Genomic DNA, 15,744 nt, shown 5'->3' with positions numbered 1-15,744 from the left:
AACATTTCATTTTGCCCCCCCCGAACACCCCCTCCTCCGAGAGCAACCACTCTTCCTTTCAGTGACCCCCCCCCCCCCCCCCCCCGTCAGTTGTGTGATTTATATACAAAACCGTATAAATATTTCAGATGATTCCCCCGAGCGGGGGTCTGGAGTTCAGCCTCCGCCAGTGTGGCCAGGAGCAATCCTCCGGCACGCGGAGCGCCGTCTGCCGCCCGCGCGGTAGCAGCTGGGGCGGCATTTCGCGGCGTCGGATCCTCGATGAAGGAACAGCAAAGACAAAGAGGCCGAACAGGCGGGCTGACAAACTTACCACGTGGAGGATCTTGTTTTCTGTCTCGTACACAGTGCAGTCCTGAAACAGAACACACAGGCATGGAACCCCGTCAATAATGAGCGTCACAGTGAAACATCGAAGGTCATAGGAAGCTGCAAACGTGCAAATGCTCTCGTACGCACGTCAAGCTGCGGAAAAATCATAATGCTGGAACAACTTTAGAGATGTGGGAGTTATGAAAAGGTAGAACCCAAGTATCTTTTATTGACCTTGAGGTCTGAGTATTACATTATAAGCACTGGATGACAGTTCTAAGTGAATATAATAAGTAAGGCTGGGTGTGAGCTAGGTATGTCAACCTACAAATTATAATTTAAGTGAATTTTCTTATAAAAATTCAGACACCATACACCCACCTAGATGCATGTTGAATAGCGTTAGCATACACACATAGCGTACAGTCCAGCTGAGAGGGAATGGGAGATGGAGCCACAGCCAGACGGCAAAGCCCCCGTCACTGCGGCCCACAATGCACTAGGATACTGGGACACTGCGTTCCAGGGTCCAGCCACATGGCAGTGCACATGGAGAGCGCACGGCATCACACTCTGTTCAAACCCACCAAATGGTCCCTCACAACTTTGGGGGAACGCTTGAAGCACCTTCTCACCATTTCTTGGCACTTAGACCCTTGGTCTTGGAGCCCCTGAGCTGGACCTGGAGAGGGGGATCTAAATGCAAAAGGATTCTGGTCTCCGGATGTAAATGAGGTGCAGTCCAGTGTTTTTGTTCCACAGACGCATGCTTTACAGATAGATATTGTTTACACTAAACAATATCAGTGGTCGTTCAGAGTGATGACATTTACAATCACTGCAGTAATGTTCTATTCCCTGTTGATTAATGTTGATGTGCCTCGGTTGTGCCTGTACTTGGGAACAGGTAAAAACAACGTAACACAGCACTCACGCTGTAACTTTACTATACATTCCCACAGTCAAACAAAGGAGGCACAGACTCAATGTGAAATACCATACAGAGGGCAAACATACTGCAGTGTCAAATCATGCAACTACATTTTCTGCTGGACCTTTGTAAACATAATGTCAAATGATGCAAATACATTTTCCTCTTGACATTTTTAATCCTAATTACAAATTATGAAGGTAAAATATTTTAGACCAAATGAAATCTCTATCAACCCTGTTTCATGTCTAACTTGAAGCAACAGTTTGAATGTAGTGATTTCGATCTCCATCTGGAGGATGACATTAATGGCATATGACTGAGAAGGAAAGGGGAGGGGGTGACATCTGTCTGAAAACCTCCTGTAGAGCATCAAACTCTGAACACCGATGACATATCTCTGACCTTCTCTTAAACTGTGGGAGGTCACTGTGCTCTCAGGGAAAGCAGAGGCGGGCAGGAGGAGGCGGGGCAGAGAGGACCGGGAAGTGGGGACTGCCTCTCGCTGCCTGACAGTAATAGTGTGTGAGGGTATGCCCCTTCCCTTCATTAATATAACAGTGGGGAGTGTTTTTTTTGGGGGGGGGGGGGGGGAGAAGACAGATACGAAGCTGTGTGTGGGCATGTATGACAAGCCCTCCTACGTTTGTGAAACCCAACACTGGAGGCTCATGGGAAAAATAAACCAGCCACTGAGGGAATCAACTGTCTCTTAGAGCCAACTGCATCATTGGGGTTGCACTCAACACAGAGGTGGACAGACTTCCACCCTGCAAAGCCCTGTTCCCTAGTTCCAGGAGGGGAAGCATGCTGGGGTATATGCCCTCTTCCAGCAGGCCCAAGCAATGCTTCTCTCTACTTTATGAACCATAAAGCACCATGGGAAGTCATGCAGATACATACTATCTCCAAGTTGAGATTAGAAGTAGCTTCAGTGTGACAACTCACCTGTTGCACTATGGTGGTTAACTCTAGGCACAGTTGGACGATGTTGTTTTTTAGCAGTGAGTACTCGGTCACACTGACGAATGGAGATCTGTAGGAAAATCAAAGGGTCATTAGCAGCAACCTGGAAAGCCAGAGCGATTCGATCCACCACACATGGCAACATGCCAAGCAAAAATTTCTCAACACATCAGACAATCATGTACACAAAAAGACCTGCAGAAAGGCACAAGAGGGAGCTGCTGGGTGGCTCCTCTGGTTAAGTTATCGTTTTATGGGCCCTATGTTTTGAGATCTGTCAAGGCACTGTTCTAGTGCATAGATGGGCACCGTGGTTTGGTATCTGTTAAGGCACTGTTCTAATGCATAAATGCATTAGAACATACAACCCACTAAAGACTCTAGCCCAGTGGTGTCAAACTCGTGCCATGGATGGCCGTGTGTATGCAGGTTTTCATTCCAACCAATTAATGCTGCCTTAATTGAGTCCAATTACTCATTCAGCCATATGCGTTTAACTGCATTGAAGCACAGAATATAAGAAAATTTTTATTTAGACAATGCGGGTCACCATAGACGTCGGGTCACCATTGTGCACAAACCTGCATCCCTAATTCAGCAAATAATTTAACTAATTATATAATCAAGATCTGAGGCTGGAATGAAAACCTGCATACACACGGCCCTCCATGGCACAAGTTTGACACCACTGCTCTAGCCGATCGGTCCACCTGTTGAGCTGTACATGGTGCCCTTGTCCGACTCATATCTGTCAGAGCTCAGACTGTAAACTTTGGTGTCACGTCTTGGAGGAGAGTACATACTTGTCTGCTCTCTCCCAAATTGGTAGCAAAGGTTGCAGCAGTGACTGCTAATGAATATAATTGGCTGTTTCAAACTGGGGAGAAAACGTTTTTTAAAAAGGAAGGTGCTGTCAAAGAGAACATGGCGGTCTGACCTGTCCAGCCAGGCCAGCAGGTTCTTGGCCGCCCCGATGAGGTCCACCACGGAGGTGAGGAAGTCGTTGGGCAGGCGGCGGGAGGCGCGCCCGTCGTAGTGACCGCCGCGGCGCCGGCCCGTGATGAAGTTCTGCAGGTTCTTGGCCGAGGCGTTGAGCTTGTGTGACAGCGTGCGCAGGTTCTCCGTCTCCAGCCCGTAGTTCTGAAACAGAGGCCGTATCACACCATGTGACCCACTGTACCCACAACATAAACAGCGCCTATGTTGGCCATACACATTCCAAAATGAAAGCATATGACATATAGCACACATTTTAAAGTATGTAAAGTACTGTACCTTTGACATATATAATGTGTGCATATTAAATATATATAGTGATATATAAAACGATTGGGATAGACACATTTTTGCACTTTAACCATGTTCCAAATCTAAAATTGTGGAGTACAGAACCAGATCAAGAAAAAATATGCCCCAAACATTATGGCACTCACTGTATTCAACCTATGTTATATAATATAATCTGCAATGTACGTATGTACAAATGCATTCTGTTATCACATGACATGTTGCATGTTGCGATGGACACTGCAAATGTTTCATACATTTGATTTCCTGAACATTTTCTTTTGGGGGGGAGGGGGGGGCTTCAGAGTCTCTAAAACTTTTCAGAGAATCTCAGAGAGACAGTTTTACTCTCCTCCCACCTCAGATCTACTAAACCGATAACCAAAGGTACCCTTAGCCACCGAGAGAGAGTTAAAGTACTAGCAGTCTGGATCACCCGGGCTGCTAGGCAACGGGATAGATTAGCTCATCATTTATGTTTATTGTATCAACGGCAGTTGATCAGGTCAGAGCTAAAGCTGGACCAGTATGGATGTGACAAGAAAGCAGAGGGGGCACGGAAAGATAGCGGCAGGCACGTGCCAGTGTTAGTCGTGCCTGATGGAGTTCCCTGCTCCACCCAGACCAGGATGTCCTCACCAAACACCTCTATATAGCCCACCTCTGCTCTCACCTGAGGGCCTCATTTGCAGGTCAGTAATAACTGCATAATATATAATCCCACACACTTGCATTGGTGGGTGAGTCAGAGGGGGTATTGGAGCAGAAGGGAATGAAACAGAGGTATCTGAGCAGGGGGGCGTAGGGACCACAGGGTTTGGGGGATGGTCTGACTCCTCTGACACACACTCCCTCCCTCCTCTCCGCTCACTGGAGGCTGGAACAGGGTCAGCATTGATCGATTCATTATTGCGATTGTGCGTGTTCACGCACGGACGTGTGTGCGGCGTCGTGTTTATCCGCGCGCGTCTGAACGATAAATCCAGATGAATACGTGGCCCCCGTGCTGCAGATTGATGCCTTTAATCTGCCGTCTCTCCCCTTTGCCTGTTTAGCTAGTTGCCTTGGTTACCCCGGGCTGCACATCCCTTAATTGCACCCAGCCTGATGATCCCATAGTTCCCCCATCATTTATTGATTTTTCTTTCTCCGCTCCCTTCAAAGTATGAAAGCGACGCCCTGCCGGCAGTCTCCTTATTGGCCGTTATCTGTGAGCGTCTACTGATTACATCACCGCGCCAGGAGCCTGTCTTGGCTGTCCACTGAAGTTCCCTCATTTTTTATTACAGTAATTCCCATATCCTCTTGGCAGGTTAGACAGAAGTGCGTGGCCGTAAAGGAGTTTGATGAGGCATTTAACGGCGCACACTTGTTCCGAGGATGCAAAGCCAGTTGGGAAATGTCGGGGCGGTTGCAGGTGCAGAACAAAAAAAAGAGGCCTGTCCAAATGAGATCCGGTGTTTTAAGGACACCGTACCGCATGTCACAGACGCTGTAGTGCAGGGTGCATCCAGCCCCCCCCCCACCCCACCCCCCTTCAGTTTGTAATGAACTGAAGGTGCAGCAAACATATGACTTGCACTGGCCAATCAGAATGCTTTCCACATTCCCTTAAAATTAGCAGCTGCATCGCGTGTCCCAGTTTCCCCTTCTATATGTACTACTGCTTTTTGCTCCGACTTTCATTACCTGCTCTTATTATGTGCTTTTAAGAGTTGCTGCTAGAATTATGATAAGCTATTCAGTCATGTTTTATTTATTCACTGCATGCTGAATTAAATTGATAATGCTACATAGGGATCTGTCTGCTTATTATTATTGCTGGTTAAATTCATTATTAAACCAGTAATAATAATTTCAAACAACATTTCCATTTCTTTTAAATGTTTGAGAATATTAAATATCCATGCATCCATTATCTATACCTGCGTATCTTGGGCAAGGTCACGGGAGGTGCTGGAGCCTGTCCCAGCGTGCATTGGGAGAAGCAGGAGTACACCCTGGACAGGCCATCAATCTATCACAGGGCACATGCACCATTCACTCACACGCTCATACCTATGGGCAATTTAGAGTGTCCAATTAGCCTACCTGCATGTCTTTGGGCTGTGGGAGGAAACCCACACAGACACGGGGATAACCTGCAAACTGCACGCAGGAAGGCCTGCAGTGAGGCGACAGTGCTACCCACTGCACCACCATGCCGCCCAACATGACATTTAATCAATTAATTATTTTCCTTTTATTAACAAGATAGCACAGATAATTATTTTCACATTTTTATTACACAGACAATTATCAAGGGGATATATGACTCTAATTGCAATACTATTGTCATACCATAATTAAGAGGTCTACAGTAATGGCAAAAACAATAGTAATAGCATCTATTATATCTCATGACACGCGTGGTTCCTTTGAGGAGTAATGCGAATGTATTTTAATCCCTTAAGGGTTATAAAGAAGCTCATGTGTGCCAGTAACACCACAACAGGCACAACTGTGTGCGCAAGGCATATTCTGATATGCTATTCCTTCTTATGAACCTGCATCTCCCCCAATGTTGCTGTGTACTGTTCCTCCAGGTTTCTGTTCATCGGTAGGTCTGTGAGACAAACTGAGTGTAGTATGAATGGTCTATTTTGGGTCAGTTTTTCATACAATGGTTGCACATGCCCATGGACCAATCATTCGCATCTGCAAATGGACTCTTGTAGAGGAACTGCCACACGCCCAGATGTTACAGCCGTGAACGAATGAGGTTTCGCGTGTTAATGCCGCTAATTGGCCACAAGAGGGAGTCTGCACAAAAATGACCACGGGCAAAGGGGGTGCCGCTCTGCAACCTCAGATATCAGTTGTTCCCTTTTGAGGGAGCTGAATGGGCGGGTTTCGGATCCGCCGGCCCCCCTGTACACCCCCAAGCATGGAGACATGGTTGCCGTCATCCCACCCACCTCCCTCAACGGGCTGGGAGACATCGCGGTTCCAGGCAGACAGGGGCAAAGAAAGTCCGCTCGGTGGAACTGTATTCTCTTTCCGAAGCAGTCTGGGTCTACACAGCATCATGGCAAAGTTACCCAAGCACAGGACAGCTTATTTCATCTTATGTACACTGACGACTGTGCCACCTCCATCCCACACACACACACGCGCACGCACACACACACGCACGCACACACACACACACACTTAAACTTAATCTCAGCTTCCTTGATCTCGGTCTGGTCAAAACTGAGCCGATACAGACGGAGAGCGGGGAGCAGGCCTGTCTACAGTGGGTGCTGGAAGACTACTCCCCGCAGTCCCAAAATAAATTGAACGAATTTCCATAAAAGGTGCACAATATGAATTTTAAAGAGGTCTGCATTTCCCTCCAGCGATAATCTCATTTATCACAGAGACAGGGACGCCGGCCTCGTCGGCGAAACGCGTCCGCGCCGCTTAAGAGCGAGCACAAAGCGGGTCCTGTCTGATCTGCCCCCTCTCAAAGGCAGAGCGATGTCCTCACGCGCTGAGCTGAGGGCAGCTGGGGCAGAGCTGCCGTGTGGAGAGCCCCTGTATCCCCCTAAACGCCTCCCCCCCCGTCCCCCGTCCCCCGTTCCCCCACTTCCTCCCCGCGTCTCTCCCTACAGCTGGCCCCGGAGCAGTCATTACTCATGTCAGGCTCTCCACCGGAGTGACGCAATGCCTGTGCTCCGGAAAGCTCGGCACGGATCGATGGGGAGGGAGAGAGAGGCAGGGAGAGGGGGGGTGAGAGAGAGAGAGAGAGAGAGAGAGAGTGAGAGAGTGAGAGAGAGAGAGAGAGAGGAGGGGGGGTGAGAGAGAGAGAGAGAGAGTGAGAGAGAGAGAGAGAGAGAGAGAGGGAAAGAGGGGGTGAGAGAGAGAGAGAGAGAGGAGGGGGGGGATGAGAGAGAGAGAGAGAGAGAGAGAGGGAAAGAGGGGGAGAGGATGAGAGATAGAGAGAAGGGGGAGAGAGAGAGAGGGGGGAGAAGATGAGAGAGGGAAAGAGGGGGAGAGAATAAGAGAGCAAGAGACAGAGAGGGGGGAGAGAGAGCGAGAGTGAAAAATAGAGAGAAAGAGAGAGAGCAGGGTCCCTGTGATGGAGAGAGAGAGAGATGGAGGGGAGAAGGAGAGGGAGGGTGGGGATAGACAGAGAGGGAGGGAGAATGGAGAAAGTGAGCGGGAGAGAAAGAGAGAGCAGGGGGGAAAGAAAGAGGGTAAAAGAGAGAAGGACATAAAAAGAGAAGATGGAAGCAGCACACACACACACACACACACACACACACACACACACACACACAATGTCTGTGAGAAGCTTTCTCTGGCCCACCCTGGCATGTTCGGGCTCAGCTGTCCTAGCCGTCTTTTTTACAGGCACTCTTTGAACCTTCACTGCTCGGATCAGGCCGGCTTGTCCCGGTACGGTTCAGCTCGGCTCAGCACAGCTCTGTACAGCCCAGCTCAGCATACGCCGCCTTCTCATGCTAGAACGTGACGCTCACTCAGTGGATACTGGGACAGCCAGGAACCCAAATCAACAATTCTTTCAATCTCAATACTTATTTACTAATGTGAAGAGTGAGATGCAAGATTGGGAAATGAAGGCACAAGCACATATGCACACACACACATACAAATTCACACACGCAAGCACGTATGTAAACACATACATACCAGTTCACACATGCAAGCACATATGCACACACATACATACAAATTCACACACACAAGCGTGCACACACATACACACAAATTCACACACACACAAGCGCACACAAGCACATGTGCACACACATACATACAAATTCACACACACAAGCGTGCACATATATACACACAAATTCACACACACAAGCGTGCACACACATACACACAAATTCACACACACAAGCGCACACAAGCGCGCTCTTTCACACACTCCGACACGTGCAGTACATGTATGGAGACAGAGCCGGGAGAAGAGAAACAGATTTTGTGTTGCCGTCTCTGAAAGGCAGTGACACACAGCAGCGTGTTCAGAACATGCTTTTTTTTATTCGTTTCTCTGGGTCTATTATATCTTTGAACTAGTTTAGTGTTTCTGAAGCAAAAGGTACTCAGGGACTCCAGCCCTCTGGGCCCTTGGTTGGGCATCGTGACACAAGGAGGGACTCACCGTGCTCCAGAACAACGTGCTCCAGAATAGCACGTGCCATGAAAGAGCAGCTTCTTTACCATAGAAACGTACACTGTTCAAACCGACTGGAGGCACACGGTTCACACACAACGGCTGTTGTTAGTTCATGTGGCACCTCAACACTTTTAAGGTTGAGGCTGAACTAATAAAGCTTTGTACAATGCACCCCACATTAAGGTTTTTACTTTATCTTTCGCGCAAGTTAATTAACATTTGTCACTTATCAAGGGGATTTGTGACTGTAAACGTCATACTTCTGTCAAAACTTAAATGAAAGGGTCAATATGAATGCCAAAAACAATTGTAATGACAACTATTGTATCTCATGACTTGCATGGTTACAGGGGTAATATAAACTTGTTTTTTTACGTGGGTTAGAAAGAGGACTATCTGTGCAAGTAATACCACTCTGCTACAAGGCATGCAAACATGTAAGCCAAATATGCAAGCCGAATGTAAGATATGCAACCAAACATTTTGATGTTATATATGTTTGGTGACACTGTGTATTAACCACAATACAGTTAGAAAATTAAGTTTTTAATCTAGCTGGCTAGCTAGTACATGGTTACATTAGCTAGTGATTGTTGAAAACAAAATAAAATTATTAAATGTAACTTTCCCAGTGACTATAGTGAGTGCAGAATGGTCACAGCAAGTACCAGTGTTGACATTTGTGGTTTGTGTCCTGTGTGTCTCCAGCCATCACAGTGATGTGCTTTCATACCATATTCAAATGCCACCTCCCCCCCCCCCCCCCCCCCAAACTAATTATGCCTGTAATTAGCCCCTCCCACTGTTTTAATCATGTCTCTGATTAAAACAGGCACTTCTCCGATATTAGCTAAACAAGAGACCAGCCAACACAGCAACAGGGTACATACAGAGTTACCACAGAAAAGTAAAACAGGAGAAAGAACTAGCCTACATTTGCCGATGAAAAAAGGTTAGGTATTGTATCTTAAAAGCACATTTTAAATAAAACTGAATTCCTTCTAGCAGTTCATATTTTACTTGTATTATTCATTTTGATAAAAAATAGACTCCTCAGTTGGCTTCTTTACTTATTTATTCTCTAAACTTGAAATCTGTTCACTCACAGATCCAGCTCTGGCAGAATGGTGGGTGTGTATATGTGGGTGTGCGTGCATGTGTGGCTGAGTATAGTGCAGCATACTGATCACTCAGCTTCTTAAAATCAGGCTGCTGATATTCATGATGAATAAACTACACTTCCCACAACACGAGCAGCTATTATAACAAACCTAATTTACTGTGCAAGAAATGAAATGCCACATCAGTGCTGTATGCAAAAAACACTGATGCGCTGGTATAACTGATCCACTCTGTCACCATACCAAGATGAAGAACTCTCTATCCACCGTCTAAGGCATAATCAAGTTGTCCCTTTTCCGGTGGCAAGAAGGGGGTAGAATCACTGTTCCTACTGAGATTACACCCATCAATGCATAGCCCTGTCTCTCTGGGACATCTCCCATTATTTTTGCAAAACCTGACACAATGTGTCACTGCTCATCAACAATGACCTCAGTCAGCCCCACTCGCTATTAATACACATAAATGCAGCATCGTAAATTCATACCAACGCGACCTTTCGCTAAATATTTTTAAGCTACCCCCCTTTTATTTTCTTCCAGTTTGGAACGCCCAATCATATTCATCAGCAACACTCATTGCAGCAAGCTATAGAATTCAGGAGAGCGCAGGCAAGCATGTGCTTCCTTCTGCAACGTGATGTCAGCCACTGCTTCTTACCAGACCACAGGTCAGACATCAGACTGGCACAGACACGTCAAGTGCAGCTCAACAGGTAGCAACTAAGATGTAATGGGATGATGTCATCCTGACTGACTGGAACCTCTCTCTCTCTCTCTCCTGGGCAGTGCACGGCCCTGTAGTGCTGGCAGTTGGCACTGGTACTGTCCGCATTCCATACCAGACCACGGGGTCCAGCTACACACTAGAACTGCGCCTTAACAGGATGAGCCAACCGGCGACCTTTATGCAAATTCGTCGACCTATCGTATTCAAAAGGTTTCACGCGTGTGACCTTTCAAGCGCAGCTTTCTGCATCCAGTGTCCTACTGCCTGCTGCAGCAAGCCCAGTCCTGAGGGCACGTCAGTGGGAGACGGAATTACAACAAGTCCTCATTATAAACCCTCGTGCGGAGGCGAATACACATAGTGTTGCACTATGTCGCGTTTTCCTTCGAGCAGAGACTAAAAATATGAGCGCGTGTTTAAATGTCACGCATCACGCCGAATGTCTCGTGAATGTGTAAACGGGGATAGTCGATTCTGCCCCGGTACAGGGGTTTGTTTGTCAACAGGAGCCACGGTGGCAGATTTATGTGAGTCAGTCGGAATCCGTGGTGTACAGCCAACTCGAAATCAGGGGGGAGGAGACAGATGACACTGTTGCACACAATCGCGGGCGAAAACACGCGTGCATGCGATGGTGTGCGCTTCCATTTTCGCGGTGCAACATGCAGCTCTGGTCCGCACCGGACCGCCAAGCTGTCGCTAATCATTTGTCCTCCCCTGAATAAAGTAAATCCAAAGATTCTCACTGTGTTTCTGATTGTGTGTCCTGTGTTAATCCCTAAACAGCCGATCATTTCAGTTGGACTGCTCTATAAAAAGTTGAGATGTAAGGAATTATCCCTACCTAAAGAGGCCCTTTACAGTCTTGTAACAGTGATTTTTCATACTGATCATTTACAGTTAAAGCTAGAAGGTTAATGCTGTTACAAAAAGCTACGTTAGTTCTCATGTTTTTCAAAAATTACAAATGCATTTTAAGATGGAAACATGTATTTCTACAGTGGATGCTGATAGCTAGAGCAGGTCTATTCCAGTGGTGGCCTGGGGACCAAATGAGCTCCACTACAGGCCCACTCAGGACTTTGATCACAGAAAACAAAAAAAGGGATCATTAAAAGCCAAAACTAGTGAGCATGTTCAGGTCTGCATCTACACAGGGACAGCAATCTCCCCCACTAGTGAAAAAAATAAAAAAGTTAAAAAGCAGTGAATATTTTAAGAAGGCGGCCACTTTACATAATAAAATCTTATTTATACATTGCCTTATAGTATGTGGTTAATTTTTAGTCCATGTGCACCATTTTTAAATGAATCTAAAGTGACTTTCCAGTATGGGATGATGCACAAAGTGAATGTCCCAGCATTCCCTCACACCATTTTCCCCTCTCTAGCAATTATTTTCCTGGTTGCCCACAGATCCCTCTGGAAAATATCTCTCTTGTGAAATACTGTGCAAGAACTTGATTGTGAATGATGCTATACCAAATACAATTTGATTGATCACTAGACTAGATACGGAGCTACCTGAATTAATGTATGAGAATTGGGTGAATGTATTAGTACAATGTATAACTATACTGAATACTGGGCTTTTGGGAAGAAAGGGGGTTACCAAGGCACTCACCAAGGCACACAGTAGGTCCACAGCCTCGAGGATGAGCTCCTGGTGCCCAATGCGAGTGACACCGAGCTCCTCCAGCTCCTGGTGGGTGATGTGCAGGAGCTGCTCTCCGTTTATCTTCTCCCTCTCAAAGTTCTTAATGTACTGCTGCAAGCAGTCATCCAGACCTGCGGGAGAATCACAGGACAAGGTCGGCATACGCATACACCGAAATCACCTGCAAAGCATTTCCTTTTTGGAGAAGCGTGAGGAGACAGAATTTGGTTCTGGGAGGACCCGTATTTAGTGCTGGGGATTGCGGTCAGTTCTGTACCCGCTGCCCAGGCCTCCATCAGGGCCTCAGGCCTGAAAGCCTTGCACTCATTCTCTACTCATCCCTCAGGCAACAATGAATGATGGAGCTCAGAGGCCAGATGGTCTGTTCTTCGCTGCTTGAGTCCTATTCTTCACTATGCAAACAGTGACAGATTCATATGCCAGATGCCATTATTGGCTCAAGTATTATGAGCCTGTAGCACTGTAATGTTTTTCTCACAAACTTTCAGACAGGATTACTGGGTAGCATCAAAAAAAATCCTTCACCTTTCACCAAGCAAGTCAGTACCAATAGAGCCAGGTGGGCCAGGTGACCTTTCAAACTGCTGAAGAACAACACTTTGAATCAACCAGTGCGTTAAACACTGAGTGTGAAAAAATAATGCATTGTGCACACTGAAATACTCTACTAGCTAACTACATTACCAGTGATCCTTTGCTAAACTAATATTAGTTTGCTAACTGCTTGTAAACAAACTAATTGGCAAGCAGCTAGTTACTCGGTTAGTGAACTAGCTAATATTAGCATGTTAGCTAAAGATCATAGTTTATGTTCTTATGAATTTGAAAACTTTCAAATGGATACAGTTGTATAAAGGGGTACACAGGTTGGTGGAGGGAGGGCTTTTCAGCAGGATTGTCCTCATCTGATCATGAAAAACAAACTCTTTATTTTGTCGGGAACCAGCTTGTCATGGCTGGTTTGATGCAAAATAAAAAAGTGGTGGGTGGCAGCGCACGTTTCAGAAGAAGGCATCTGTTGTTTTGCACACAATTAGCTATAAAAATTGGGCTTCGGGTTGACATTTTATAAATATATAGCAATATATATATATAGCAAAGGATCTCTGTGTATACAATTAAATGCAGAAGTATTGGATATGGATGCATAAGAAAGGCTGTAATTTGTACATGGATCACCCAATGTGAACCGTCAAATGAAAGCAGACAGGATGCATTTTAATGTCCTACTCACTGTTTTATTTCACATCTGATGTACTGGAATACAAAAACAAAAAAAAACAAAAAAAATAAATGTGGCACTATCCAAATACTTATAGACTGCACTGTTCTGGGCATTATAATGTGTGCGACAAATGTCTTCATAGCTGATTGCTTCCTCAGTGCAGGTATAAGAGAGTTTCAGTATCTAGTTTTGATTCTATGTCTTTGATTGACTTTGATTGGAGTCTGTTATTTGTGAAGGACATTTGAGAGCATAGCAAGAGCATAGGCCTCTATATTTCATGATTGAAGAATTCTCACCATAATGAAGAAAAACGCCTGTCCGACAGATCAGAAACACTCTTCGGGAGGCAGACGTGGATGTGTCAGTGACTACTGTCCGCAGAAGACTTCACAAACAGAACTACAGAGGCTAGATGTAAAGCACTAGTTAGCCACAAAAACAGGATGGCCAGGTTAGAGTTTGCTAAGAAGTATCTAAAAAAAAGCCTGTAGAGTTCTGGTAAAAGATTCACTTGTAATAGAGTGATGGCAAGAGCAAAGTGTAGAGGACAAAAGGAACTGCCCAAGCACTTTCCTCATCTGTGAAGCAAGGTGGAGGTGCTATGGTATGGGCATGTATGGCTGCCTCAGACACTGGTTCACTTGTCTTCATTGATGATGTAACTGCTGATAGCAGCAGCAGAATGAATTCTGAAGGCTGCAGTATAGGCCTAGCAGAGAATCACCAGAGACAATACTCAGCACCTTGTTTATTCAAGCAGTCATTACATGCAAAGGATATCTGACAAAGTACTAAACATGACTACTTTCATTTGCATTACACGAATATGTCCCAAACATTATGGAACTCACTATATATACATACACATGTCATTCTTCCAAAAGATATTCCCCCATTTGGTGTTTTGATAATGGTGGTAGAGAGTCTAACACATCAGTCCAAAATCTCCCATAGGCGTTAAATTGAGTTGAGATCTGGTGACTGCGAAAGCCAAAGCAAATTATTCACATCATTTCCACACTCATCAAACCATTCAGTGACCCCTCATGCCCTGTGAATGGAGGCATTGTCATCCTGGAAGAGACCATTCCCATCAGGATAGAAATGTTTCATCATAGGATAAAGCTGATCACTTAGAATAACTTGGTATTGATTGCAGTGACCCTTCTCTCTCTGGGGACAAGCAGACCCAAACCATGCCAGGAAAATGCTCCCCACAGCATAACAGAGTCACTGAATCCCCTCATTGCTGGGGTCAAACATTCAGGCCTGTACCATTCTCTTGGTGTACACCGCACATGCACTCGCCCACTTTTCAAAAATAAGGATGACTCATCTGATCATATCACTTTTTTTTCCACATCTCTGTAGATCTGTGCCTATAGTTTCTGCACCACTGAACTCTCAAATGTGCATTTGTTTTTGTAATGAGGGTTTTATGCACTGCAACCATACTATAATATCCCTCTCTATGTTGTTGTCGACGGACTGACACAGTCTGATCACGTCCTGCATTAACATTCTCAGTCACCTGAGGAAGAGTTGTTCTTCTGTTTTTCCTTACATATCGCACTAATCCTTGAGCACCACGGTCATCAAATGTCCCTTTACTGAGAATCAATGCCCACCCTTGGACCAATCAGAATTGAGTATTCAGCCAAGCCGTTTTATGTATATACATACAGTATATAGGGTTTCATTATTTGTTTTATTTGGATACTGATCTGGGAGGCCAGACGGGCAGTTTTCTGAGAGGGGAAATCATCCCTCTCATTCTCTGCCTCACCTCCCCATAATGGGCAGAACTGCTCCCCTGCTCGCCCCAGCTTCCTTGTAATAGCCGTTAAACCGCCAGGCACCTGCCAAAACCCGCTGGGCAGTAATAACCACGCATCTTTTTGGGGAGGGAGGGAGGGAGGGAGGAGGAATCGATACCCGCGCGGCGTTCCGCGAGCTGGCCATTCGCAGCGCGTGCCTCTTTGAAAGCTGTGCCCGTCACGTTGCGGCGTACGGCGGCGAACGTTAGCGCGCCATTCAGTGTGGCGCCCAGGGCCGCCTCTGGGAAAAACCTACATGTGAGCCCCACACAAAAGAGCACCCCCTGAATAAATATGAAAGACTCCACTAAGAGGCGGGGCAGAGTGCTCTTTTCTCCTACGAAGCCGTGTATATCAAACTAAAGTATGATTTATCGCCGGTACAAATCAATAAGTGTGCTATCTCTCCGGGCACTCCATCATTAAAGATATTAAACCGCACACTGCGCACGCTCACTCAATCGAACACAACCGCAATAAAACTACTACCGCGGCGCAGTC

The 15,744-nt window shown here is 46.0% G+C and overlaps 1 protein-coding gene across 2 annotated transcripts in view; it reads right to left on the bottom strand.

The window, feature by feature from the left end:
- The window catches only part of si:ch211-26b3.4 (connector enhancer of kinase suppressor of ras 2), a 97,289-nt gene that overhangs the window by 56,909 nt on the left and 24,636 nt on the right, over positions 1–15,744 (bottom strand). For both annotated transcript variants that reach the window (XM_035435129.1, XM_035435131.1), the window contains exons 2-5: positions 12,145–12,308; positions 3,147–3,349; positions 2,192–2,279; positions 314–355 (exon numbers count right to left, since the gene is read on the bottom strand). In XM_035435129.1, coding sequence (XP_035291020.1) covers positions 314–355; positions 2,192–2,279; positions 3,147–3,349; positions 12,145–12,308 — 497 coding nt within the window. The remainder of the gene's footprint in view (positions 1–313; positions 356–2,191; positions 2,280–3,146; positions 3,350–12,144; positions 12,309–15,744) is intronic.

Source organism: Anguilla anguilla, chromosome 9 (genome assembly GCF_013347855.1).
Source record: "Anguilla anguilla isolate fAngAng1 chromosome 9, fAngAng1.pri, whole genome shotgun sequence".
Taxonomy (NCBI): Eukaryota; Metazoa; Chordata; class Actinopteri; order Anguilliformes; family Anguillidae; genus Anguilla; species Anguilla anguilla.
Note: the sequence above shows the minus strand (reverse complement) of the source record. Positions and strands in the feature narration are given on the sequence as shown.